General features: G+C 37.9%; 2 protein-coding genes across 4 annotated transcripts in view; one reads left to right on the top strand and one right to left on the bottom strand.

Annotated features, from left to right (window-relative positions):
* Positions 1 to 14419, bottom strand: part of sec24a (SEC24 homolog A, COPII coat complex component) — a 36992-nt gene extending 22573 nt beyond the window's left edge. For 2 of the 3 annotated variants that reach the window (XM_055148457.1, XM_055148458.1), the window contains exons 1-4: positions 14073 to 14419; positions 2005 to 2574; positions 517 to 732; positions 29 to 97 (exon numbers count right to left, since the gene is read on the bottom strand). In XM_055148457.1, coding sequence (XP_055004432.1) covers positions 29 to 97; positions 517 to 732; positions 2005 to 2574; positions 14073 to 14133 — 916 coding nt within the window. In that variant the 5' untranslated portion in view covers positions 14134 to 14419. The remainder of the gene's footprint in view (positions 1 to 28; positions 98 to 516; positions 733 to 2004; positions 2575 to 14072) is intronic. The other variant, XM_055148459.1, reaches the window with a different exon arrangement.
* A 3699-nt stretch (positions 14420 to 18118) lies between these two features.
* Positions 18119 to 25526, top strand: part of sar1b (secretion associated, Ras related GTPase 1B) — a 15808-nt gene continuing 8400 nt past the window's right edge. The window contains exons 1-2 of the mRNA XM_020930827.2: positions 18119 to 18289; positions 24028 to 24103. Coding sequence (XP_020786486.1) covers positions 24046 to 24103 — 58 coding nt within the window. The 5' untranslated portion in view covers positions 18119 to 18289; positions 24028 to 24045. The remainder of the gene's footprint in view (positions 18290 to 24027; positions 24104 to 25526) is intronic.

Genomic DNA, 25526 nt, shown 5'->3' with positions numbered 1-25526 from the left:
TGGGGCAGTATGGAGCAGAGGGGCAGACCTGGGCACTCCACGTCTCCCTCCTCAGACTCAGAGGGGGGAGCAGTGTGGTTGACCCCGTCCCACTGAGCTGCATGGATAAGAGAAAACAGGTTAGAACAGGAGCGACCACTGGCTTAGAGAGACAGGGAGTTTTTCAAGGTATTATTATACAAAATATTACAACAACCAACTTCAGACCAAGAAAAATCAGGACAGTCAAAGATTTTCATGTATTTTTTTGATCGAAGGAACAGTATGCAAGTTTTTTTGTCATGTATTTGAGCAAAGCATATCTTGCCCCAGTACAGATGCACTGTTCCAATCAAATAAAATTAAAATATAAATTAAACGCTCATGTGAGGAATATCTTTGGACCAGTGCAAACCGTTTAAAGCTAGTTTGTTTGTTCACACTTAAAAAAAAAAAAAAAAATCAGGTAGAGTGTCTTTAAATTAACACTGAGGTCCAGTTCTAACTTGAAGACCACAAATGTCCCAGAAGTCTTACCGTCAGCCTTTGGAGGGGGAGGGGTGGCATTGCCCATGGGGGGTCCTGTGGGAGGAGGAGTGGGCTTCATTGAGGGCGGGTGACCCATGGGTGGAGGGGGTCCCATGGGTGGTGGGGGTCCCGTGGGTGCAGCTCCAGAGGGAAGGGCGCCATAAGGAGGTCTGCCCGGCTGGTACGTGTGTGGGGCCATGGGGGTGACGGGTGGAGGAGCTATACCTGCAGAAAGAAACGAAAGTGAAAATGAACCCCATTTCTGATTCACCCATGAACCTACCTGCACCAGTGAGGATTACACACACATAATACACATGGGAATAGAAAACATTTTCTACCATTTAATGTGGAAAAATCACATTCTATTGTCTAAAGACATCAACAGTTTATTGGAATTGGCATTGAGTATGGAGCCTATTCCTCCAATCAAAATACAGTTTGAAATGTCTGAAAATATCACTGTTAACTGAAAATGTCCTGTCATTGCATCAGATAAACCCAAACATGATCTGATCTTAAATAGAAGCTTGAACTTTGCCCAAACGCAGAGAGTGACCAGAGGGCAAAGTGCAGCGCCAACGTATCAGACGAGATAGAGACACGTCTAATCTATTCACATGTGACACAGAGGACCAGGACTATATACGGACTAAACCAGGATCTAAACAAGAACTAAACCAGGACTAAACCAAATCTAATCTACTCACATGTGACGGAGTGGACCTGGACTAGGGCTGGGTATCAATTAAGAAGTTGTTGATACAATACATACCTCGATACACAGGCCGTGATACGATACATATCTCGATACAATGCACTTCGATTCAATATGATATATTTCAAATCGATTCGATACGGTTCAATAATGGCTGTGATACTAAAAGTCTTTGTTAAACCTCTTCTTGTGCAAAGTTCATATGAAAGACAAACATTTTAATCATCAAAACATTGAAAATGTCAAATGTGTTGCATAAACGAGTTTCCTTCCACTGTCAATATATCTTGGCAATATATCGATACAGCAGCCCACGATATCAATACTGTATCATAACATGAAATTACATGATATATCGATATTTCAATATTTTTGCACACCCATAACTAGGATTATATAAGGACTAAACCAAGACTAAACCAGATCTAAACCAGGTCTAATCTACTCACTTGTGACAGAGTTGAAGAAGCCAGAACCAAACCAAGTTACCAGACTACACCAGGTCCTAAACTAGAACTAAACCCGGTCTATACATTTACAGGAGGATTATCTCCAGTCCCAAACAGTAGCACACCTTCTTGTCCACATGAAAAGGTCATAGATTTAACTGAAATATTCCACAGTACAGTGTTAATCTTCTCTATAACCATGAAGACAAGTAAGGGATGCCATCTGACCAAGTTACAGTTCAGGTCTGTGAATAGAGGACTCTGCTCATATTAAGAACACATGTTTTGAATCAGGCACGTGGGCATCAGGACTCTTTTTGGAGCTCATACCTGGCTGGCTGTACGCGTGCAGAGAGGTAGGGGGCAGCGCTGGTCCCGGGGGCATGGTGGCAGTGTTCGTCGGGGGAGGGGCGCTGTAGGCAGAGGTGGGCGGAGCCATAGACATTGGCGGAGGCATGTGATTGGTCGCTGCCTGTTGTCCGTGGGGCGGGGTCATAGGTGCCGGCGGGTTGGTGGGCGCTGCGTTGTACTGCCAGGGCTGTCCCATAGAGGGCGTCTGGTGCGGGCTGGCGTAGTACCCGCTTGAGGAGACGGGGGGCGGCGGAGGTGTGCTCTGAGCCGAGGGCATTCTGGGCACCGGGCTGGCAGAGAGGGGAGGGGTGTGGGGCAAAGAGCCTCCTCTCAGGGGCGGGTGGGGCATAAGGGGTTGGTATGAGGAGACAGGAGGGTGGGTCTGGGTGGGGTGAGTTTGGGCAGGGTGGCTCTGGTAGGGGGCAGCCGGGGCAGACGTGGGGTACAGTCCAGGGCCCATAGGTGCTTTGGCCTGCAGTTGGTTGTAGTTCTGAAGCTGAGCCATGCCATAATTCACCCCGGGCAGCTGCTGGAGGTTCTGAGAGGGACCTAAACACAAAGGAAACAGGAAATGAACAATGTTGGTACTGGTTTTCAGATTCTAAGATGTGAAGATATGATACTCACAGATGGGAGCAAGAGTTTTTCCTGTTCATAACTAAACCAATACAGCATTTGGCCCATGTTTGCATTTTACTGCACATGTCTATCAGCCTTAAAGGTGCTATATGACACAAAATATAATCTTCTGAGCTTTAAGTCATGTCACAATGCTATTACCTCATCAAAATCATTCCCAAAGTTGTGTTTCGTTTCATTCAAACATGTTTGAGTAACTCTTTATTATTAGTCTGTCTACATCTCCAAAGCGCAAAATGCTCTGTTCCACCTTGTGATGTCATGCAGTGGTAGTTTTCAAGCTATCCTTCGTCTTTAGTTCAATAGAGATTGGCAATTCCAGGTCTGAAATCAAATGATTCTAGTGAAGGTGTAAGGACGTTAAAAACACAGTGGAGCACGTCCTATATTGCCACATGACATCACAAGGTGGAACAGAGTCAGGGCTGGAGATCATTCAGAAGTTGCCGATACGACACATATCTCGATAGATAGGCCATGATACAATAAGTATTCTGATACAGTGAACTTTCAGTTCAGGATGATAAACCACTTAAACCACTTCTACAACCACTTCTGTGCAAAGTTCATATGAAACACGTCATTTTAATCCATGAAACAGTGAAAATATCAAATGTGTTGCATGAACAAGGAAGTTTCCTCTGAACAAGCAAGACAATTATGCTGCTGTAACAACATTTTGTAAAATATATCAAAAAATACTCTTGGCAACATATCGATACAGCAGGTTCATTCTGTTATGTATTTGTTGCAGCTCAGGCCTTTTTATGATACTGTCCATTTACTGGGATTATCTTGCATTATTATTAATGCAATAATTGTGTCAGTGACATACAATAGTCTCAGTATTATCCTTGAGCACAATATTTCTCTCTAGTACACATCAGGCTTCAAAATGTGCTATCGTCTCACATATCGTCCAAATATTGTCACACCTTATTGGCCATTGGTTCCTCTGGATTCTAAATAATCAGTATGAGCATCGGCCATGAAAAAGAACATACTGGTCGACCTCTACTGCATGATTACTGATGATGTACTTTCTGTTGAATTCTCCTAAAGGTAAATTCATAATTGTTGAACCTGCTCATTTTAATAAAACCCTAGAACAGAAGCTCCTCTGCAAAGAACAAATGAACCTGTATTTTGAGAGAGATATCTAGTCCCTGTAATCACACCTCTACAAACATGTCATGATATGCGTGGGATTATACGTGTATTGATACGTTGATATGTCATCAATTATTCCTGGGGATGTGAAGCTAACTGAAAGCACTGCTTTGTTACCCAAACTAGACTTTCAGCTGAGCTTTATTTTAACATGGCTAGACCAGAAAAAGATGACTTGGTTGGAACTAGAACAGGTGATCTGATCTGTGCTGTTAAACAAGACTTTCACAGATAAAATGACAGCCACAAGTAAGCTCGCATTAGCCAACAGATTTTCAGTTAATCGCCCTCACCTTTTTGTTGAAACTATGGGTAATTTGTTTCATTAGATTTTGAATTTTAAATACACCTGAATTTCTTGCTTTGAATTTTTCAACTCTGAAAAAACATTTGACTTATTTTTATTCTGAATTTTAGTTATTGAAATTTTAATTGTACTTTTTCAAAGTGTTTAAAATTCACTATTAAAATAATCACCTGTTAAATAATCAGCACAAATATTTTTAAGCCCTCAAATTCAACAGTCAAAATTTAGAGCAGAATAAAATTTGCAGTTAAAAAAGATTGCATCAAAGATTCAAGATGCCAGAGCCTGAGGAATCCACCCGTGACCCGCCCGTGCCCGTGAGAAATGACCCACAGGTTAAAAGCATTCTCACTGAAGCATCCATCAGAATATGAATTGAAAAGTTATGACTTCAAGAATTATAATCACAAAATGAAATGAAACTGTTAGACTTTTTTCAGTACAAATATGAATTCACAGACATGACCTGAGGTTTAGTCCTGCCCAGGACTAACCTCAGGACTAACCTCAGGACTAACCCAGGACTAACCCAGGACTAACCCAGGACTAACCCAGGACTAACCCAGGACTAACCCAGGACTGATTCCAGGAGGACTTAACCAGGACTGAACTAGAACTAAACCAGGACTAAACCAGTACTCACTGTCAAGAGGACCCGGAGGTGTGCCTGCTTAGACCGTTGGGTGACCGGAGAGAAAGGACCGGCGCAGAGCTCCGCGCTGCACAGAGGTAAGCGCAGTCGTCGCCCAGTCGCACTTTGCGGACACTCTGCTTCGCTCGCTTAGGGTTTTATCTCTCACTTATGTCCAAGATTAGTCCTGGTATAGTCCTGACTTAGTCCTGACCCGCCCGTGTGTAATTACTACCCACCTGCATACCCGCCCGTAAAATTCCAGAATGTTAAAACCCGCCCATATCAGTAAGTATTTGCCCGTACCCGCTGGGTACTCTGGAACCCTCTCAGAGTCATGTAAAGTATCAATAGATTTATCAGTGCAGATTTCAGTCTTCTCTCAAAACTTTATGCTCCTGGAGCTGTTCACAAGGAGCACTCTGAAAATTAAAAACATCACAAATCTCAAGTCAGCATCAAGCACAGACTCTTTTCTGTTGTCGGGTCAATGAGCAAGACACTTTGTCCACATTATGAAGGCTCTCTCCCCCTGTGACTGCTCTGAATAAGTGAGTTTTGTAAAAAAAAAAAAAAAAATGTTCTTGAAACACAGTGCGACAATAAAAGTATCTGGCTTGTTCAGTGTCTGTGTCAAAGCCTGACATTTGGTTCAGTTTAGAAAGATAAAATAAAGACGAAAGCCGGTGAAAACTGCAGGTTTTTAGAGCCTTACCTTGAAACAAAATGTCTTTCCTCGTTTTATTGAGAGACCTCTGAACTCAATCCAGTCAAAAGCTCCAGAAAGTTCTGGCCCATGTGTGTTATAACTCACACTTGCAAATCCTAAAGAACATTTAACAACAAAGTTTGCAAAGTGTTTTGATAAACAAAGCTAATGCCACAAGCCCTGACGCTAAAGGAGACGAGGTTCTATTATCAAGTAATAAACAAAAGAGCAGCATTTGACATTTTCTAAATAATAAACAAAACACATGATTCTTAAAAGGTTTAGTAATAGAAATTGGACCAGAGACTTCTATAATAATAATAATAATAATAACAATAATAATACATTTATATAGCACTTTTCATGGTAAAACAAAGACGCTTCACAATAAAGTAACACTAAAACAACAACTTCTGTGTTGAAAATGTTGAACTTTAGATAATAATAGTAGGATTCTGTTCAATCACAATTGCAATGTTTGCAACAAAAACTACAGTAAGATATTTTTCCAAAATTATTCTAACAGCTCTAAACACAAATTAGCATGGAGATATGGGCAGGGATAAGGGGTAGGTGAAAACTAAAATTTTTTATGTATTCAAGTCTCAAATGCAGCACAGTTATGATTATCCAAACACTCAGGAATCAAACTAAATATAATTAAGTAAGATAATTACAGCTAAAAGTTCATAAAAGTTGATTTTGTGGAATATTTCCCCTTTAAGGGAAACATCTGGTCAAACATTTAAGCAAAATTAAACTGAAATTCTAGTAAATGAAATCACTAAAATCCAAACAGTGTAAAAACACACATTTAGCCAAGACTTGTGTGCCTTGATAATCTGTTAAAAAGGATTTATCAAGGTATAGTCTGCACCTTCAGAAAGTGGGACTCATAGCCGGCCTTTTGGAGGAAAAAAGGAGCAATACGGAAATTTTTGAAGGTACTGGTCTGAGACAGTAGGATTTATACTCCTCTGAGTTAACCAAGTGTAGTCAAAGGGAGTATGAGTGAAACTGCCCAGCCCGTGGTTAATAGCTATAATCATTTTGGGTCGTTATGTCCCTATTGTATACTCTCTGTGTCACCTCCAGCATTGTTAATAATCCTCGTGCTTCAAACCAGATGAAACTTTTAAAATGGCGTCTGGAAAGGAGCGTCTTCAAAATAAATGACCACTGCTGAAACCTTCTCTAGACTGAACCACACCTGGACCAATAAAGGAACACACATCTACTATTTATTTCACTATGTGTGTTTTTACTGCTCAAAAATACCTGAATCCATTCTTTCCACAGATCTGGCCTGTAACTTGGCCTGATGGTGTCATCTGCTTATCTCCATGGTGATAGCTCAGGTTAATGTCATACATGTAACAAGTGTATTTTTCTTGTCAGACGTAGAAAAAAAATATCACCAAATACTGCATTTTCAAAGTCATTGAGGTGTGCGTGCATATGCATGCATGTGCGTGCATATGCGTGCATGTGCGTGCATGTGCGTGCATGTGCGTGCGTGCGTGTGTGCGTGCATGCCTGAGTGTGTGCGTGTGTGCATCCATGTGTCACTGCTGGTCTCTGAGAGTAAAAGTTGTGTTTTGGGGCACAGTTCACACTTTTTTGTATTTAAATTGAGATCAGCTAATAAATTTATTTCATGACTGATGCCGTTTAGAATCCAGAACAGTAATATTAAAACATTTGTTTTAACCTATGGTAATATATAGTTATGTATAATGAAACCAGATGAGAAGAGAATATAAGAGGCAGGACAGATTCAATAGGCCACAATAGATTATTAGGCAGATGTAAATGATTTATTACAAGATGTAACAAAATATATATTATTTGATGGATTTTTTTTTTTTTAATGGGCTATTTTTGTTTTTGTTTTGGCAGTTCTGAAGATCACATTGGGCAATTTTTTATCATGCACCTGTCAACACTGACTGCAGTGTTCAAAATGGCTCTTTAAGTCTGTTATTGACACCGTTTCACTGTTTGATTTTCTAACTCTCTGTGGGTTAAATCAATGATTTTGTTAAGCCCTGAGAGACAACTGTTTCTGTTGTTTCTGTCTGTCTGAAATAAAGAGTCAGGTCTTCCATTTCATCAGGTGGTCAGCTCAACCACAGATTGGCCTCTGCTGGAGATTGAAGGCTGAGAGCAGATACACTAAAAAGTCCAATTATCGGCCAGCCGTTTTATCCATGGCACTGTTTCCATGTCTGTCCTATTTATGTTCAGAAAATTATACTGAAAATCATGTTTTAATTAGAACAAATCAAAAGGAATTAATGAATCCAGCATTACTTTGTTGTGAATTGAGAGGTTTACAAGCAGAGCAGAGACTTGTCCATGGAGGCTCCTGTGGCTCATGTTACATAATGAGACACCCAATCCACTTACACACAGAGCACAGAGCAAAGCCAGATAAGTCTGAAGAGGAGAGGGATTAAACAACTCCTCAATGAGCACAGATAGACACAGGACTAAACACAAGATACAGTATTTGATCACAAATATTTCAGGTTGAAAAATCTAACTGGAAACTGGAGTAGAAAATAGAGAATTAAAGAGTAAATATTTCACCAAATTGTCGAATACTTCTCCATTTTAATGTTTGGTCTATAAATCATGACCGACCAAGTTTGTGGAGAGATGCATCTTTGTGTAATTGTAAATAGGTTATTAAATGATATATTTGAAAATAGTCATTACTTGATTCAATTCCAACACCAATAAATATCAAATAACAGATTTCAACTAGGGCTGTACCAATACTGGTATCGTTCCATAGAATCGGTTAAGCCAATATCCAGGTGGGGCCTTTAATTGGATAAAATAAAACTACAGGGTGATTTTGACCTGAAATGTCTCCTACCCAATATTTAGCTTTTAAAATCCATATACACATACAGTCCCTGACAAAAGTCTTGTCGCTTATCCATTTTGTAGAAACAAAAGCTTATAACCTGACTTTAAATGAATCGATTGGTTTTAGAAATGTCTCATATGAAAGCTAAAACCCTCCCAAATTATGCTCAGTATACTAAAATAAATTTGCTTCACTGAAGAAAGATTGATCATTTAATGAACACAGAAAGGTCAGATTTTGGCAAGACAAAAGTCTTGTCGTCTTGTCACATGATGCACCCAATCCTAGATTACAGCCTCACCTGTGATCAGTTACTGATCAATCAATTAGTGGGTGTATATAAAAAGAACCCCAGCACACCAGACCTTCACATCAACTGCAACTTGACCTCTGACAACATGCCTAAGATCCACCCTGAGACCAAAGCCTTAATTATCAAGAGGCTGAAGACCAGATCCACTGCTGAGGTGGTAACACCTTCAATGTGTCTCAGCGTCAAGTACAAAGAATAAGAAAAAGATCTGAAATGACTGGAGATGTTTTTGACAAGCCCAGGTCCGGCAGACCCCACAAGACAACTGCTTAGGAGGACAGTTTGTTGATTCGAAAATCCAAGGCCAGCCCCTTTTCCACTGCAGCAGACTCCACCAGGCCTGGTCACCTCAAGTCCCTGTGTCAACCACAACAGTTTGTAGAATTCTGTCTGGAAATGGCCTCCATGGTCAAATCAGTGAACAGAAACCAGCACTAAACAAAAGGCAATTAAAAAAACGTGTGGCACTTGCCAAGGCCCACAGCCTGATAAAAGGATGGACACTGGAAAAGTGGCAGAAGGTGGATTTCTCAGATGAATCCTCAGTTGAATTACATCACAGCCGCCGCAAATATTGCAGGAGACCTACTGGAGCCTACATGGATCCAAGATTCACCCAGAAAACAGTTAAGTTTGGTGGTGGAAAAATCATGGTCTGGGGTTACATCCAGTATGGGGCTGTGCGAGACATTTGCAGGGTGGAAGGCAATATCAATAACCTAAAATATCAAGAAGTATTAGCTCCTCTTACATTCCCAACCATAAAAGGGGTCAAATTTTGCAGATACGATAATTTAAATGACATGTTATCAGCAAAGTTAGAATTTCTTTTTGATCATGGCCCCTTTGATGAAGCACATCTGATGTTTCCATTTGCATGCCATTTAAATAATCTTCAGAAATCAGATTATAATCAGACTTTGGTGTGCCTGTGAACAGAGCGACTGATTTGGAGTTTAATTGAAGGACTGGCCCTTCACAGTGGACAGTATTTGTTTAAGCAGATAGGAACAGGAGACGTTATATTCGCACACACAATAACATCATTAAAACAAGACAAAAGATCTTTTCTTTAACTGTGATAAGAAATCCCCATGTCTCTCATTGTTTTACAGTGGACACTCCGCAGGACGTTCAGAAGAAAGAGCCAAACAAAGTGTCAAAGATTTGTATTTAAGATCAAATCAAAAGAACCAGCTCTGAATCTACAGAAATGCAGCTTATGGGGACAAAATAGTGCCATGAATTTGATCCGTATTGTCTGTTATGAAAGAGTAGCTGAGAAGTGCTTTTTTAAAATAAATTCTAGTGTTGAGTCAAATTCTGTTTAAACCTTTTTTAGAGATATTTTTTTAATCTCCTTAATGAGGACTAGTGGAGTTAAATAGAGCTTTATTTTATACTTCCGTTGTACTTTTATTTTTACTGTGTAGCACTTCGGAAACTTTTGTTTATGAACTGTGCTATATCAATAAAGTAAATAATAATAATAATAATAATAAAGACTGGATTTTGTAATGCTTTTTCATAAAACTTATGAGTACATGTTAATATTTGCTGTACACTGGTCAAACACTGGTCCTGTAATGTCAGTTGTGTCACGGTTTGAAATCTTCTAGTTGTTCAATAGGGAGAATTTAATAGTCTAACCATTATCTCAAGATATCCAATCGTCTAAGAGACATTCTGTAACTTTCACCAGCCTGATTCAATGCAAAAAGCAATTTAAAACCTCGGTGGAGATACGTTTTATGCAATACTGCGGAAGATTCCAGCCAAAGTAACAACATTTCCATGGAAACAAACAAACCTCCTCCACGCCAGGTATGTGAAGATGCAAGCCCGCTCAGCCAAAACACCTGTGTTTTATAAGTGAAATAAAAACTCAATGGCTCTTTGCTAAAATCTCACATAACTATCATTTTACAGATGTTCATTAGTAGTAGAAGTAGCAGTAGTAGTAGTAGTAGTACTAGTAGTAGTAGCAGCAGTAGCAGCAGTAGCAGTTTATTGGGTCATTTTGCAGCACTACAAAACAAAACATGAACTACAACCCCATGGATCATGATCAACAGGGTTTAGGCTGACGTAAAAGTACTTATAATACCAATCCCTATTAAACAATGACAGCATTCCAACAAAGAAAACATCATATGAACAGCAAATTTGCATTTAACATTTCACTTACAACTTATTGTATATATAAGAGACAAAATAAAAATAAAAACAAACTAAATTTAATGCATAATTCATTGTTTCCAGAGCTCTATATCTTTCAAAACAACACTTTATACTCTATATACTTTTTTAAAAGGCTTCTCTCAGAACTCAGATTGTTCCATAAACTCACCCCTCTAACAGAAATACAATTACTTTTTTTCTTAGTTCTAGTCTTCATTTTTTTTAAAGATGACTTTTTTTCTCCCGTTTATGGTCGTACAAACTAATAATGTTAATGAAGGCACAAAAGTTTATCATTTATGATCGTGTCAAATAAATCACAATGAGAGTGGAAAAAATTTAAGGATTTTTTTGTTTTTGTTTATGGTCGTACAAACTAATAATAATGTTAACAAAAGCACTAAAGTTTATCATTTATGAACATACAAGAGAAAAGGTAATGTTAAAGAAAAGCATGTGTGTAGTTAATAGTCGTGGTTTACTTGTGAAGACAATGATTCTAGTCTTTTAGCTATTTGTGTAAGATTTGATTTTTATATTGTTTGTTGAATTGCACCAAGTTAGTCCAAGCTTTGATAAGGTCGTCTAAGGTTTAGGCTGTTCCCCAAGTCTGCTCCACGTCTGGTTCAAGAAAATTGTTTTGCCATTTGTCAGTTGTCAGTTTCAATATGTAACACTGTTAAAATACACTGTTGCTTTCATTTTAGTCTAGGCTTTGGCTCAAAAGTTATGTATTGTGGCTTTAAAATAAAAAAAGACAAATGTATAATCTAGAATAAAATAAATGACTACAAATTTCAAACAAACCACAGGTCAAAAATGTAAAGATGACACTGCACCTTACACTGAGTAAATCTGTCTATTGTTTGTGTCAATAATTAGAGGTTTGTATTTTGGTGGCATGTTATGAAATCCCCTTGCGATACCATGACGACTCAATTCCTTGTGGGTGTGTCTTCATCTTGGACTTTGGCATCGCAAAGATCATATTTTCTGGGTCACATTTTCGAGGAGTATCCTTCTTCTGGATCCTACCCAGAATGCCACATACGCAGAGGGAGAGAGAGTGAAAGCGTGCAGCATAAACCTGTCAACCTCACTTGTGCTTTGCTCACTGCTCTGTCCTATTGCACAACACAGAGCCTGCCATTACTCAGAGGTATTCAAACCGGTGACGGAGCGTTTACACCGAGGGATTGGGCGCACTTCTAATAATAAACTATGTCATGGGAATATCATGGGCGCTAACAGATCTGAGATGTACACGCAAGAGTTAGAATGCCTGCTTTATGAATAAGTAGAGTTTGACAGCGCTGACTAAGTTAGAAAAAGAAAAGGCGCGCACTTTGGGCTTTTCTCACAAGATTTTTGATTGTCTTAATGTTATGAATGAATATGTGTGGAATAATGGGGTTCGTAAGAGGTCGTGAACGGTAAAAATCTTGAAATCAGGTATTGACAAAAATTAATCTCTTTTTGTTTTTTTGAGTATCATGATAACAATAAGCAGAAGATATTTTGCCAACCCAAGAGAAATGTAATAAAATATGTCTATTATAGAGCTCAGGATGGAACATCAAAAAGCATCCGTTGCCATGGAAATCTGACATGCTTGAGGCAAAACGGTCAGAGATATTAGTTAAAACAATGTTAAAAAGTAAACAAAAGCTCGGTTGAACAAACCGATAAACTTAGGGTGACTACTAATTAAGACAACTATCTCTAAGTTTAGGATTTAGCATCTTAAATTTGGTTTAACATTAGGCTCACTGAAAATTCTATGAAGTGGGACGATCACAAGTTCTATTAGTAAGGCCTGACACGATAAATACTATATTGACTTATTGTTCAGTATATGAAATATGGAACAATATATTTTGGGGCTTCATATCAATTGTGTGTACAATTTCTTTGCAGAAGTGGGTTGATTTGGGTATTATGTTGTAATACAATAAGATTCGAGTTGTAAAAGGTTGAATAAGTGACTTTTATGGCTAATTATTGACAAATAATAGTACATTGTTATTCATTCATTACAGCTCCGGCCTTTTAACGATACTGTCCATTTAAAAATGGTTTACTGGGATTATACTGCTTCATTGTTATTATGTCAAGAGGCACAAGTAATTTCATTATCGTTTATCACAGTATATCTCATTACTAATAATGCTTCAAAGTTTGTCGTCATCGCAGGCATACCATTGGTTGTGATATACTAGTATATAAAAATGTCAAATAAAGGTAAACATTTCAGTTTAGATGTTAACAAAATAAGTTATTTCCATTTAGTTACAATCAGTAACTGTTTTCCATCTTAATATAAATAATATACAAGAGATTCACATTTAGCATAAAAAAAAATACATACACACACAATATTAATGATTATTAATCATATTTGCCATTTCCAGACTTTAACTGCTGCTGCTTTGTCAAATTTCACATACAAAGTTTGGCACACTAATAATACTCATCTATCTGTATGTCTAATACCTAACTGTATGTCTTCATATGACCTCTTGAATAAAGCTGTGATTTTATTTTATTACTTATTTTTCCATTTTATTTTGACATAAACATATACATTTATAGAACTATGTCTTATTTCACACCTGTCTCTTGCTCTTTTTGCTACTTATTTAGAATTTATTATTACTATTTATATATTTTTTCTCTTTGTCAATATATTATATTGTGATGTGTAAGCTTCTGTATCTAAATCATTTCCCTTATGGATCAATAAAGTTTGTCTAAAGTCTAACAACAGATTTTAGACTAGCCTCAGGTACAAGTTTGTTATTTAGGTCAATAATTTATGCTTACTTATTTATGTATTCAAATTCCCATTAAAAAGCTAAACGACAAACGGGGGCCTGATCTTGTGTGACTTCAGTGACTTATTGATTATGCGTAGAATCCACGGGCCGTTCAACCTGTTGGTTTGAGATTCTGCTCAACCTTAGCTTTCATCCTCGGAGCATCGATACTATTGTGGTCCTTAATTATACCTGACAACTTAAGTCCATAACTTTCGCGTTGAGATTAGCTGTAGTTAACTCGGCTGCAGTTGACAGCGGGTTAACTCGGAGCATTAGTGAGAAAGCCAGTTAGCCCACAATTAGCAACGACACCTGAGAAGTGCTGCTACGAGTGCTAGCCAAGTTTCGAGCTTCATCTTTTGTGCCATCCTGTTTACACTTGACGGATCTTTTGACTCACCGTTCGTGTAGGGCTGCCCTGCTCCCGTCCCGTTCTGAGAGTTGAAACCCGTAGTTGACATGTTGAACAAACACACAGATGCAGAGGCGAGGCGAGCCGCGTCTTCAGCTAGCCCTGGATGCTAACACTTCACCGCTACGTCAAAAGCTGTAGCCGAGGCGCGCTGTTTCCGTCGCGAAATCGGTGTAGTTCACAGTGGCAAAGCGGTTGGATTCGCGTATCAGTGGGCCATGGCCGCTCCCGAGAGGCCGCGGAGCCCGTAGAGCCGTGTCGGGGGGGTGTCTCTGGGCCTGCTTTGGGCTCTGATCGCGGCTCGGAGGACTGAGAAGATTCGCCTCTTTCACCGGAAGTAACGGCGGAAGTTGGGATCACCCAGAATCAGCGTAAAAGAGCCGCGCATGCGCAGTCTGTACACGTGGCATTTCCTCCAGTGCGCCACATAATCCACTGGACTGGAAACAAGACAGAGTGAATACTATTATCTCTGTTTTACTTCAACATAATCATATACACAAAACAAAGTGGATTCAAAATAAACTAAATGGTCACCAGTATATTAACAAAATATAACAATATTTTCAAACAATAAAACAGATCAAAAACAAAAAAGCATACAAACATACAATATCTATAGGAAATACTTATAACAGTATCACTCTCCCCGACATTTTATGCTACATTTTATTTTATTTGGTTAATATACTTGTTTGTTTGTTTGTTTGTTTTGTTTTTGTTTGTTTGTTTGTTTGTTTTTTGTCTTGCTTTGATTTCTCTGTCTCTCTCTCTCACTGTTGTGTAATAGAGTGCATATCACCCCAGGTACCCTATGTGTTATCCATGTGAGTTTGTGTGTCTTTGATGTCCCTGTATTTGAACATGCTGAATAATAATAATTAAAATATATATATTCTACTTAAAGATACTGAAATTTGGGGACCTGGTAAAGTTTAAAACATGCCAAATCTTATTTAAAGTGAAACTCAACCTGCTCCCAGATAACATTCAAAAACTGTTATGCTCAAATTCAAACACAACCTGAGAGGTTAAATTAATTTTAAGAAACAGTTCTCTGGAACCACTCTCAAAAGTGTTACAGATGTGGAGTAGACTTAGGAAACTGCTTAGATGACCATATCAAAGCTTGTACTAACTTGGTGCACTTCAAAAAAACAATATAAAAATAAAATCTTACAGATACCCAGAAGACCAGATCCATTGTCTTCACAAGTAAACCACGACTATGAACTAAACACAGGATTTCTTTTAACATTTTCTTTAACATTACCTTTAATTCTGATACGATCATAAACGCTTTGTGCCTTTGTCATTATTATTAGTTTGTACGACCATAAATGAGAACAAAAAAAATCTTAAATTTTTTCATTCTTATTGTGGTTTATTTTGTACAGTCATAAACAATAAACTTTTGTGCCTTCATTAACATTATTAGTTTGTATGACCATAAATGAACAAGAAAAAAATCCTTCCATTCTTCATTCTCATTTTGCTTATTTTGATGATCATGGCGTTAAAATTATATTTAGTATGCATAGTATGTCTTTTATTTTGCTATATCTAAATACTTATAAAGTTTCGTCATCAATGTGCAGAAGCAACCACATCATTTTTGAATTTTTGAAATTATGTCCTGAACAGTGGTGGGTTAATATATGTTTTTTTTTTTTTTTCTTCTAGCCAATTCTTTTTGAGAAATGTGCTTTCCTGTTGTATATAATGTATCTGTAGTATGTGTATGATTATTGTTTCTCTCTTGGCACAAACGAAAAAACAAATCTATGTTTCACTGCGTTATTGAAGGAGCAAATTTTTGTAGAATAATGTTTTTTGCTCACTTCATTTATGCATAATTCAGTGCTTTAGAACAGCTTTTCTACACTTGAGCCTTGATATTTCACTTCAGTCACATTGGATAATAGTGTATAGGTAAGGCAAACATGTTAAACATTTTTGAGGATAAAAAAAGCCACAGTTGCCAGCCAGAGCACGGAGGTCTGAAGCAGTGTAAATGAGGCTAAAAACAATAGTTGCAAGATTCCAAGTTGAAGGAATGTGTGATTTGTTTTGAGCGCTGAAATTATCCAAATTTGTTGGGAGAAGTACTGCATGATTTACCATTTGACATTTGGTAAATGATGGTGACATATACAGTATACAGTGCTTTTCTACCTCCAGTACACTTTACACACCTGAGGGAACAGGGACTGAACAGCCAACCTTTGAATCAGAGGATGAACACTTAACCAAATGAGCCACTATCACCCAAAAGCAACCAGATTAAACTCTGGAGATGACATGGCCTACATCTAAACAAAACATGCCTCCAGGTTTATTTACGATGGGGAAACAAATTATAACAGGGCCAGAGGCTATTTTCATAGGACAAACAAAGTGTTGTCACTTTTCCTTGTTCCATTCATACTTATATTTAGAATGACTTTAATTGATTCCAAATACATTGAAGCTTGTTATCTGGGTAACAGCACACAGTTCTGCTTGAACAGCAGAATCCACACTGAAGTTGATGTGATTGGTGATACTCTGTTTAAACTCACTGATGTCCTCCCCTGTGTGACTCAGTCTCTCCTCAGAGCAGCCCTGAGGGTGTCCTGTGCCGTTTGTCGTGCTCCTCACAGACTTAAAGTCTGTGAAGAGCATATGTACATATGTACACACACATACACACACATATACACACACACACAAACACACACACACACACACACACACAGGTGGAGGAGGGGTGCAACAAGTCCTGATTTGGCTTACCCACACAAACATGTATATTACAAAGTTAAAGGATGCTTTACATTTCCCCCTTTTTCTCATCACACAGAATTTAGTTTGAATAAAGGATGTTATTCCTTGTCATTTGGGAGTGTTCCGTATAATAAAGATTTCATCTGAAGATGCCTTTGTTTTGTTCCTCATTCAAGAGGAAGAAGAAACTAGTCTGAAAACTGAATTTTACATAAGTATAAATATCACAAAATAGGTGTATATAAGTACACAGACAGAACAAGCCAACAAACCCTTCAGAAAACAAAAAGGTTATATTTTCATATTGACTCTATTTTTTATAATTTTCCTAATTTCATCAACAGTTTACAGAAGTGTTTTACTTTTGTTACTTTTGTAATATTCTGTCCAGTGATGGACTGGAACCTTCCTGTTGACATTTTTGAGACACAAAACATTCCAGAGTAAGCGCTTAAGGTGCATGTTTACAGTCTGTTATATCTGAGATTAGATCACTGACTGATGACTCTAGGAAGAGCAGCTGTGCTTCCACAGAGAATGGAGATCAAAATAAAATGTATGGATTAAATAAAAATGAAAATTTGTGGTACAAAGTTACATTCTGACAACATAAAAACAACTTATTATTATTGATTATCATTGACACCATAGATTTTCAGAAGATTCCAAAAACTCAACAAGCAGAAGGGAGGTGAACCGCAAATCCTAATGACACACTTTTGAACATACCAAAATAAAATTATTCACCCAGGCCAGTTATTCAGTTTGCCTGGAAGAGTCTATAATACAATCACAGGCATATAGAAAATATCTTATTGCATTTAGTTTCCTCAAGACGCGCTATATAGTAGTCTGGCATTACCAGTCAATAAAACATTTTTTTTTTCTTTTTTGATTGCAGAAGAATAGGCCAAACTGGAAAAACATGCATTCTTATTGTGAGCAGGCTCACCTTTCCAAATTTGACTTGTAACTTGCCTAGTGGAGCCTCATGCTTTTGTCCAAGGCTTTATTGTAACATTCCAGTCAAATTAAAAGCAAACCTCCACCAGAAAAGTTACATAGTGCACTTTTAGAATATACACCCTGGTGAGCTCACAGTCTGGTAAATGTACTGAAGCTAGTCTAAGGCAATATTCAATACATTTAGAGAATAAATAAATAAATAAATAAACAAATATTGTAATTAAAATATTAGTGTTGTACGCATGTCTTTTCCTCTTTCTCTGTCGGACTGATGAGAGTGACACAAACAGGAAGCGGCTGGGCTGGAGCTTTTCGGGCAGAGTTGTTGGTCAGACAGCCATTGCGGTATCGTGGCTCCGTAACTAAACGTCAAAATCCACGTAAAATTGGGCCTGGCAGCACACGGGGAGCCTGTTTTTACATGAATATACGAGCTAACACTTTACCACCACCGATCTACGTCTAAAAAACGGGTAAGTTACGGAATAGAGCTTTAAAAAACAGCGAGAGGACAGGCTCGGTTACGGATTCGGCAGCTCGGTTAGCATATTACCCCGGCTGCTAATGCTAAGGCTAACATTACTAAGAAATCTTGTATAATTTAACACCACGTACTCGTTTTATTAGATGATCTAGCATGATTTATGGATTATACGATATATAAGCACCGCAATAGTCTTGTTCGATCGTTTTACGGAGTTATCTGGAGGCATTTTAGGCTAATATTTGTGCTTTTGCTATCGTAGCCGATGGGTGCTACGTCGCCGCTATTGGAGAATATGACACGTAGCCGAGGCTTCTTCTGAGCAACCTGTTAGCCATCTTCACCCAATTCTTATTAAAATACCACTACAATCACAATTAGTTTACAAAAAATCTGAAATGGTGCTTAACTGCGTAGTTTCTTCCGATCTTAACAACATTTAAGTCGTGAAACCTATAGCTTTTTGATTGCGACATGGCTAACATAGAGAATGTATTTTGACACTGTTCTTGGAGAGCTCATTACATCACAACAGATAAGAATTTAATATGTAAAATAGTTCTTGTAAAAACACGTTTAAGTGTATTGAATAAGACCTGACATAAAAACAAACTGATGAGTAAGTTAACCCTGCTTCATAATACGTACTTTTTTCATGTTGATAATATGACTCAGTGTTTTTATAAGGCGAGTTAGTGCAGCAGATTCATACACAAAGTACTTTACAGAGATAAAATGCATTCAAATCACATCACAGTACAAATACAAATACAAATATAAATAATCAATAAAATGTACTTAAATATAAACGTAAATAGTAAATGATTTAGGGTTAGGGTTAGAAGAATGCTGTCGTATGCTCAGTTTAACAGAACTGTTCTTTAAAGCTTGTTTTAAAATATTTTGTGTATTATTATGAATTAGGGTTGTCAAAAGTATCAAATCAGACACTAATCAATATCAAAACTAGTATTGAAGCTAATCTAAGCAGGTATTGTCCCATTTAAAGGACAAATGAAGCTCTCGTGAATAACTTAAGAATGATCTTGAGCTGTACCAGAACAAGTAGAAGAGCACATAGACTAGTGCGGACCACTATGGAACCTACCTGGACCACTGAGGAATTAAACATGGGAAGGAAGTACTATGATTTTATGTTGAAAATCACATTCTATTGTATAAAGAAAGAATCTTTTTTTGTGTGTGTTTTTTATTATAGTATTAGAATCAGCATTGAGTATCAGGTCTGTTCCTTTGTATCGAAATCAGACTTGAAATGTTATTCTCGCAACACTAGAAAATATGTAATGGTAATGTCATAATTTGCTTTGAATTAAACAATCAAGATTATAGACTCTATCTAGTAATTAAATTCTAATTATAGAAATAAGAACTGGTCAAATTCTTGGATAATTTTGAAATTTAAGGACATTTTTAGCCAAGTCTTTATAATTCTACCATAGCAAGTTAAACAATTTGCTAATTATGTAAACAGGTAAAACTTCACTGCATTATATCATTTTGAAAGCCACCATTTGCTTTTCTGTTTACATAATTTGAGGTTGTTGCGTCATTAAACTCTCAAAACTCTGAAATCTAACACCTGGATTCTATTTCCACTGTCAATCCCTCTTTGATTTAAACCTTAAATGTATTGAAATCTCAGTTTAAATGGGATGTAATGAGTAAATCACAAAGGCTGCCATTTTTAACCACTGTAATTTCCTCCACAAACAATAAATCTCCTGTTTTATTATGCGTGAAAACTGCTGTAATTTAGATTTGTACAAACATGTTCTGAAATGTGATTCTTGTATTCGTTTGTCAGCCTTCTTTTTGTTTAAATTTTTGAATTCAATAAATTAAACTAATGACTGAAATATGAGCCATTTGTTACTTTATTGAATTCAAAAATTTTAACAAAAAGAATAAATTATTAATTATTAAATCACTACATTGTGGTTTTGTCATGATACCAAAACTGAACTCCTTGGATACTAAGGAATAGACTCGATACTCAATACCGATTCCCATACCATGATAATAATAGAAAGTCACTCTTCCACTTCAATAGAATGTGATTTTTAACATTAAATGGTAGTACTTTCTTTTCAATTCCCATGTGTTCTTTTATGTGTGTAATCCCTCAGTGGTGCAGGCAGGTTCCATAGTGTCCGTGTGTATACTAGTCTATGTGCTCTTATACTTCTGATATAGTTCTGATCGAAGTCAAGATTATTCTAAAGACATTCCGAGTATCTAGTTTTGATATTTGTTTTCGTATTGATTAGTATCTGATTTTCAATACTTTTGACAACTATAGTAGACTGCAACAAGTTTACCAAATTCATGGGAGAAGCATTTCGCCTGAAGCTGCAGCTCTGACATAATGTGACAAACCTTGAGTCAAATTTAAGGAGCGTGCTCAGACTGGTTACAGGTGGCTTTACATAGAGAATAGATTCAGTTCAGTTACAGTCCATGTAGTAGGCCAAAGGGACCAATAATAAAAGGATGACTCACTACACACGACTCACAATTCAGATATACTGAGATGTACTGTAAACAAAATGAGTTTGACAAGTGACAAAAAGAACAATGCAACCAGTTCTAATTTTATTCTTATCAGATGCTGTCTTAAATATCTCTTAAATATCCCCTGACTCAGTAGCAGTTATCCCCTCTATACTAAAACTTTACATAGAAAAAAATTTAAGATTTTCCCTCCCCCTACTCCAAATGTTGTGCAGACTACAGAAAATAGAAGTATAATATCATATAATAGTATATGAAGTGATCAGATTTAACCTGTTGGCCACTGGGGGAAATCTCTCCCCATTTTATGAATGAGTTCAAACAAACTCGGCCTAACACTGTTGTGGTTGCAGAATCTGTGTTAAACTCTTGTGTTTCTCTTCTGTGATTCCCATGTGAAGGAAGAGCTCATCACTTCTAAAACACTGGTCCCTGTGACTGCAGTGAGCCGCCTTTCTTAAATTTCTCATGCAATTTCCAATGCAAGAAAGTGGGAGAAATCTATTTTCTTCCAAACAAATTGATTTAAACTTGAAATTCAATTAATCAGTTTAATAAATTTTTTTCTCCCAGCCCTAATTATTTCTCTCACCATGTTTTTGAAGTGTGTTGTTTCAATCCTAAAGTTGCACTATGTAACATTTCTGTGGAGGCTCTGCCACCTGCTTGTCTCTATGTAGACCAGATGATGTCACTGTTACTGGTCAAATCTGTGGAGTGGCGACCCCACTCATACTCACAGTACAAATGCTTTATTCTCAAGGTGAATTTTCATTTTCAGATGCATTTAATACCATACTGTGGGAACACTGAAAGCAAAGCAATATCATCGCCATGGAGATGGGCAGACTACAAAAGTTGCATTGTATATCTTTAAAATGTATATTATATTTTAAATTTTTCTTTAGACCTGGTTTAGTTGAAGTTATTTTATCGATTAGTCCTGATTCAGTGCTCCAGACATCATTTACTCCTTTTTTTTATTTTTTATTTTATGTTCTGAAAAGTAAAATGTCTCCTCATCTGAAAGTCCCTGGTCATATGTAGCGTTTAATGGCAGTAGTTATTTAGTGACCTCAGTGAGAGGCCATTTTGAGAATCCCAGAGGTGGATTGTATTAGTTTGCCTAATTTTGCTGCTCATTTGTTTGTCGTCTGTGCTGCGTTCACTGAGCTGTTAACGGTGTAGTAAAATGGACTTTCAATCATGGCTTTTGTTTACACAGAGCCTGTGTAAAACCACTGTACTCCCAGTGTAGACATTAAAGAAGCATTTCTGAGAAGGCTTGCCTCTCCACAGATGTGACTTGTAAACTGGCCTTTTCCCACCCGCTTCTCCTGTTGGTCACCCTCAGAAATGCTGAATGAGTGGCAGGTGGATTTAACCTATTGTAATGAAGTGTGATCTTTCCGATGAAGCCGTGTCTCTCCTTTAGGACAATAAACTATAGCTAGTGTTATCGTTACGATAACATTTCAACCTCGATTTTGATATTAAGCAATACTAGTCTATGTGCTCTTATACTTCATCATTCTGAAGGCGTTCAGGAAAGGTTCATTTCTGTCCTATGAATGGCACATTTTTAGTATGACCTGCTCAAATGAGGATCTAGTTTAGATACTAGTTTTCACATCTGATCTTCAATATTCTGACAACCCAATATTAAAAATGTGCTCATATGGGCCAGTGGTTGGCACCATTATTTCTGCACTGGCCCAGTCTGTGTCATTCTGTGAGAAACATGTCATTTGTCAGTGCATCAGCTTTACCTTTTGAACTGACAAAAATGAAATGGAAGAAAAATAAAGCTAAAAATATCCCTTAACCTACATTTTTGGTCTTTTCTATGGATTTAAATCACTGCACATGGGATGGTCTGTAAGGCCCAGTGCCGTGTGGAGGTGTGGGTGACGTGAGCGCTCTTTGGCTCACTGCTCTTTGCTCTGTGCAGCTGTTATGTCATGTGGGACAGAGGTGGACCAGAGCCTGTCACTGTCAAACCCGGAACCCAGCTCCAGTCAATGAGTTTAAAACAGACCTCTTATACAAAATCCACTTTTCAGAGCTTTTAACCATGTTGTAATAATTGTTTTCCTTCTCATTTACTCTCTCCAAGTTGTATTCGGAATTATTTGTGCATGTTTAAGCTAGGGATGGGCATTCGATGAAATTTTCTTAATTGATCGTCGGAAGAATTAGCGATCGATTATCGATTAATCATTAACGTTTTTATATTAAAATGATCATCATTATTATTAGTATCTGCACTACTAATCTGCATAAATAAATTCAACTTTACGACATATAAACCGTAACGACTCTAGAGCCACATCGATCCGTTTGACATTATAATGTGTTTAATGCAGTTTTGCGCAACTCTCACAGAAATGAAACTTAAAACTGCATCGCTAATTTGCATAAACTCAGCGAAGATAAAACTGCAGCTCTTGTGTCGCTGATAAGGTCAACTTCTGTCGGATTAAAAGACATGATTCAGTGGAATACAGGTTAGTGTGACCAGATTTGCATTTGTCAAAACCAGGACACCGTACGGGGGTAGGGAGGTGGGGACTCGTCATCGACATTGCGCGACTCTCACCTGGTAAAGCTTTTTCCCACTGGACACCGAAACATATTTTCCTGCTTTGTACACTGTGCACATGGACTCACACTTGTCCCGAACACAACGGAAAGCGTGGAATTTCTTGTACAAGCCATCGTTAAATACACATTTGTGCTTCGGTACGCTGCAGACTGACCGAATGCTTCTGTTTGCTCGCTCCTTCTGAGTGCAGAGAGCTACATGTATGGACCCCTGTTTGGTCACGCTACGCACAGCAACCTACATTCGGTTTGTCAATTAAAATTAACATAATCGATGAAATTCTTAATGATCAATTATCGAATAATCATGCCCATCCCTAGTTTAAGCAGTCTTTAATTCACTTACTTTGTTCTCCAATATTATTTTCTTAATCTGTGATTTGGCAGTGTCATTTTGGTACAAATGATGAACAAATCAGTCTTGCTAGTGTGATGTGCAGCTCTCGATAGGAAGGGCCTACATGTCTTTGTTGGGATGATGTTTACAGCGATGTAAGCTCCCATTGGGCACTGAAATATGAAACTGAAATGTAAATCTGATTGATACAAGCAAGTAACATGTGTCCCACTGTGTGTTTGTGTGTGCAGGACCCACCAGCTCCGGATATGTCCTTCATCTTCGATTGGCTTTATAGCGGTTTCAATAGTGTTCTACAGTTATTAGGTGAGTTCTTGGTCTTGGCATATTATACACTGCTCACTGTCCTGTTAAATGGAGCTACTGGGTGAAAATATTCTGTAAGAAAATCTAGACATGGTAATTTGGCACGTCTGAAAATATTTGTTAGTTGGAGCCCTAAAAATATATTACTGTTATTTCACTGGAGATACTCTGAGTAGAGCCGCTGCTCCTCCATGTGGCTCGTGCATCTATTCTGGATGTCTTGCCCTAGTCCCTCGTGAAGAGGGACTAGGTCTCTGTGAGTCACATCCAGGACATGCTGCAGAGTCTCGGCTGGCCTGTGAAGAGCTCAGGATCCCCCACAAGTGCTGGAGGAAGTGTCTGCTCAGACTGCTGCCTCCATGACTCGGCCCAAGATAAAGAAAATTGATTATTATTATTATCTATTGATACTATACAGTGACATGATGCTGAGGGTGTTCTTCCTGTATGTCTGTGGCAGAATGTTCAGCAGCTTCCTTGTGTCACAACATCTGTTAGGCAGCACACATCCTAACAGATACGCTTTAAAATTGTCTGAAATTGAATTGGAGTTAAAGAGCACATTTTTAAGAGCCTGTGATCATTACGAGTGTTCATGGTCCTGTTTAAGAGTTTGAATGTGAACAAAAATATGAGAGGGTAATGCTAGCCAGCTTGTGAGTAAGCCACCTAGGTCAGTTCTTTCTGGTCAGGTTGTGTTAGAATAAAGTTCAGAGTTAAGTCTAAGTTGAGTAACTGACCTTCAGACAGAGCAGTGCCTACAGATGGCATCATACCCCCAGAGATTGTTCATGAGATGAGCTGCAGAGTGTGAATATTTGAGTGTGCAGGCCTCACAGAGCACAGTGAGTCTCCTGTGAAGTGACTGCTCCTGTTCCTCCTGTCAGACCAGTGTCACAGTCACACTGCTCTGTGTTTACAGGGTTCACCAACTGCACTGCACACGGCTGCAACTACTGCCCTTCTCATTACATTTACAATATTTATTTAGAAAGATTCTGATAATATAGTATCAGTGCATTCATTAAAGTTCCTCGGAAGCTCAAGATGCTCTGTTCCACCTTGTGATGTCATGAAGTGGTGGTTTCACATTTTCAACAGCTCCTTTTACCTTAAGTTCAATAGAGATTGGCAATTTTAGGACTGAAATCAACAAATGATTCTAGTGAAAGTGTATGGAGTTTAAAAACACAGTGGAGCACGTCCTGTATTACCACATGAGATCATGAGGTGGAACAGTTTGAGACAAGAAATGTGCAGTGTTTGTGTGTTTAAACATGTGTGTATGAAACAAAACACAACCCCAGGTGTGTTTGTGATTGATAGAACAGACATCAGAACATAGTGTGATATTGTGGTCCTGACAAATGTATTTTTATCTAAATGTTCATTCAGCTCACAGACGGTTCTCTGTCCCTGTGTG

This window comes from Boleophthalmus pectinirostris, unplaced genomic scaffold (genome assembly GCF_026225935.1).
Source record: "Boleophthalmus pectinirostris isolate CB_2022bp ecotype Guang Dong unplaced genomic scaffold, ASM2622593v1 HiC_scaffold_12, whole genome shotgun sequence".
Classification (NCBI taxonomy): Eukaryota; Metazoa; Chordata; class Actinopteri; order Gobiiformes; family Gobiidae; genus Boleophthalmus; species Boleophthalmus pectinirostris.
The sequence above is the reverse complement of the archived record's forward strand: the minus strand, read 5'-3'. Positions and strand labels throughout refer to the sequence as shown.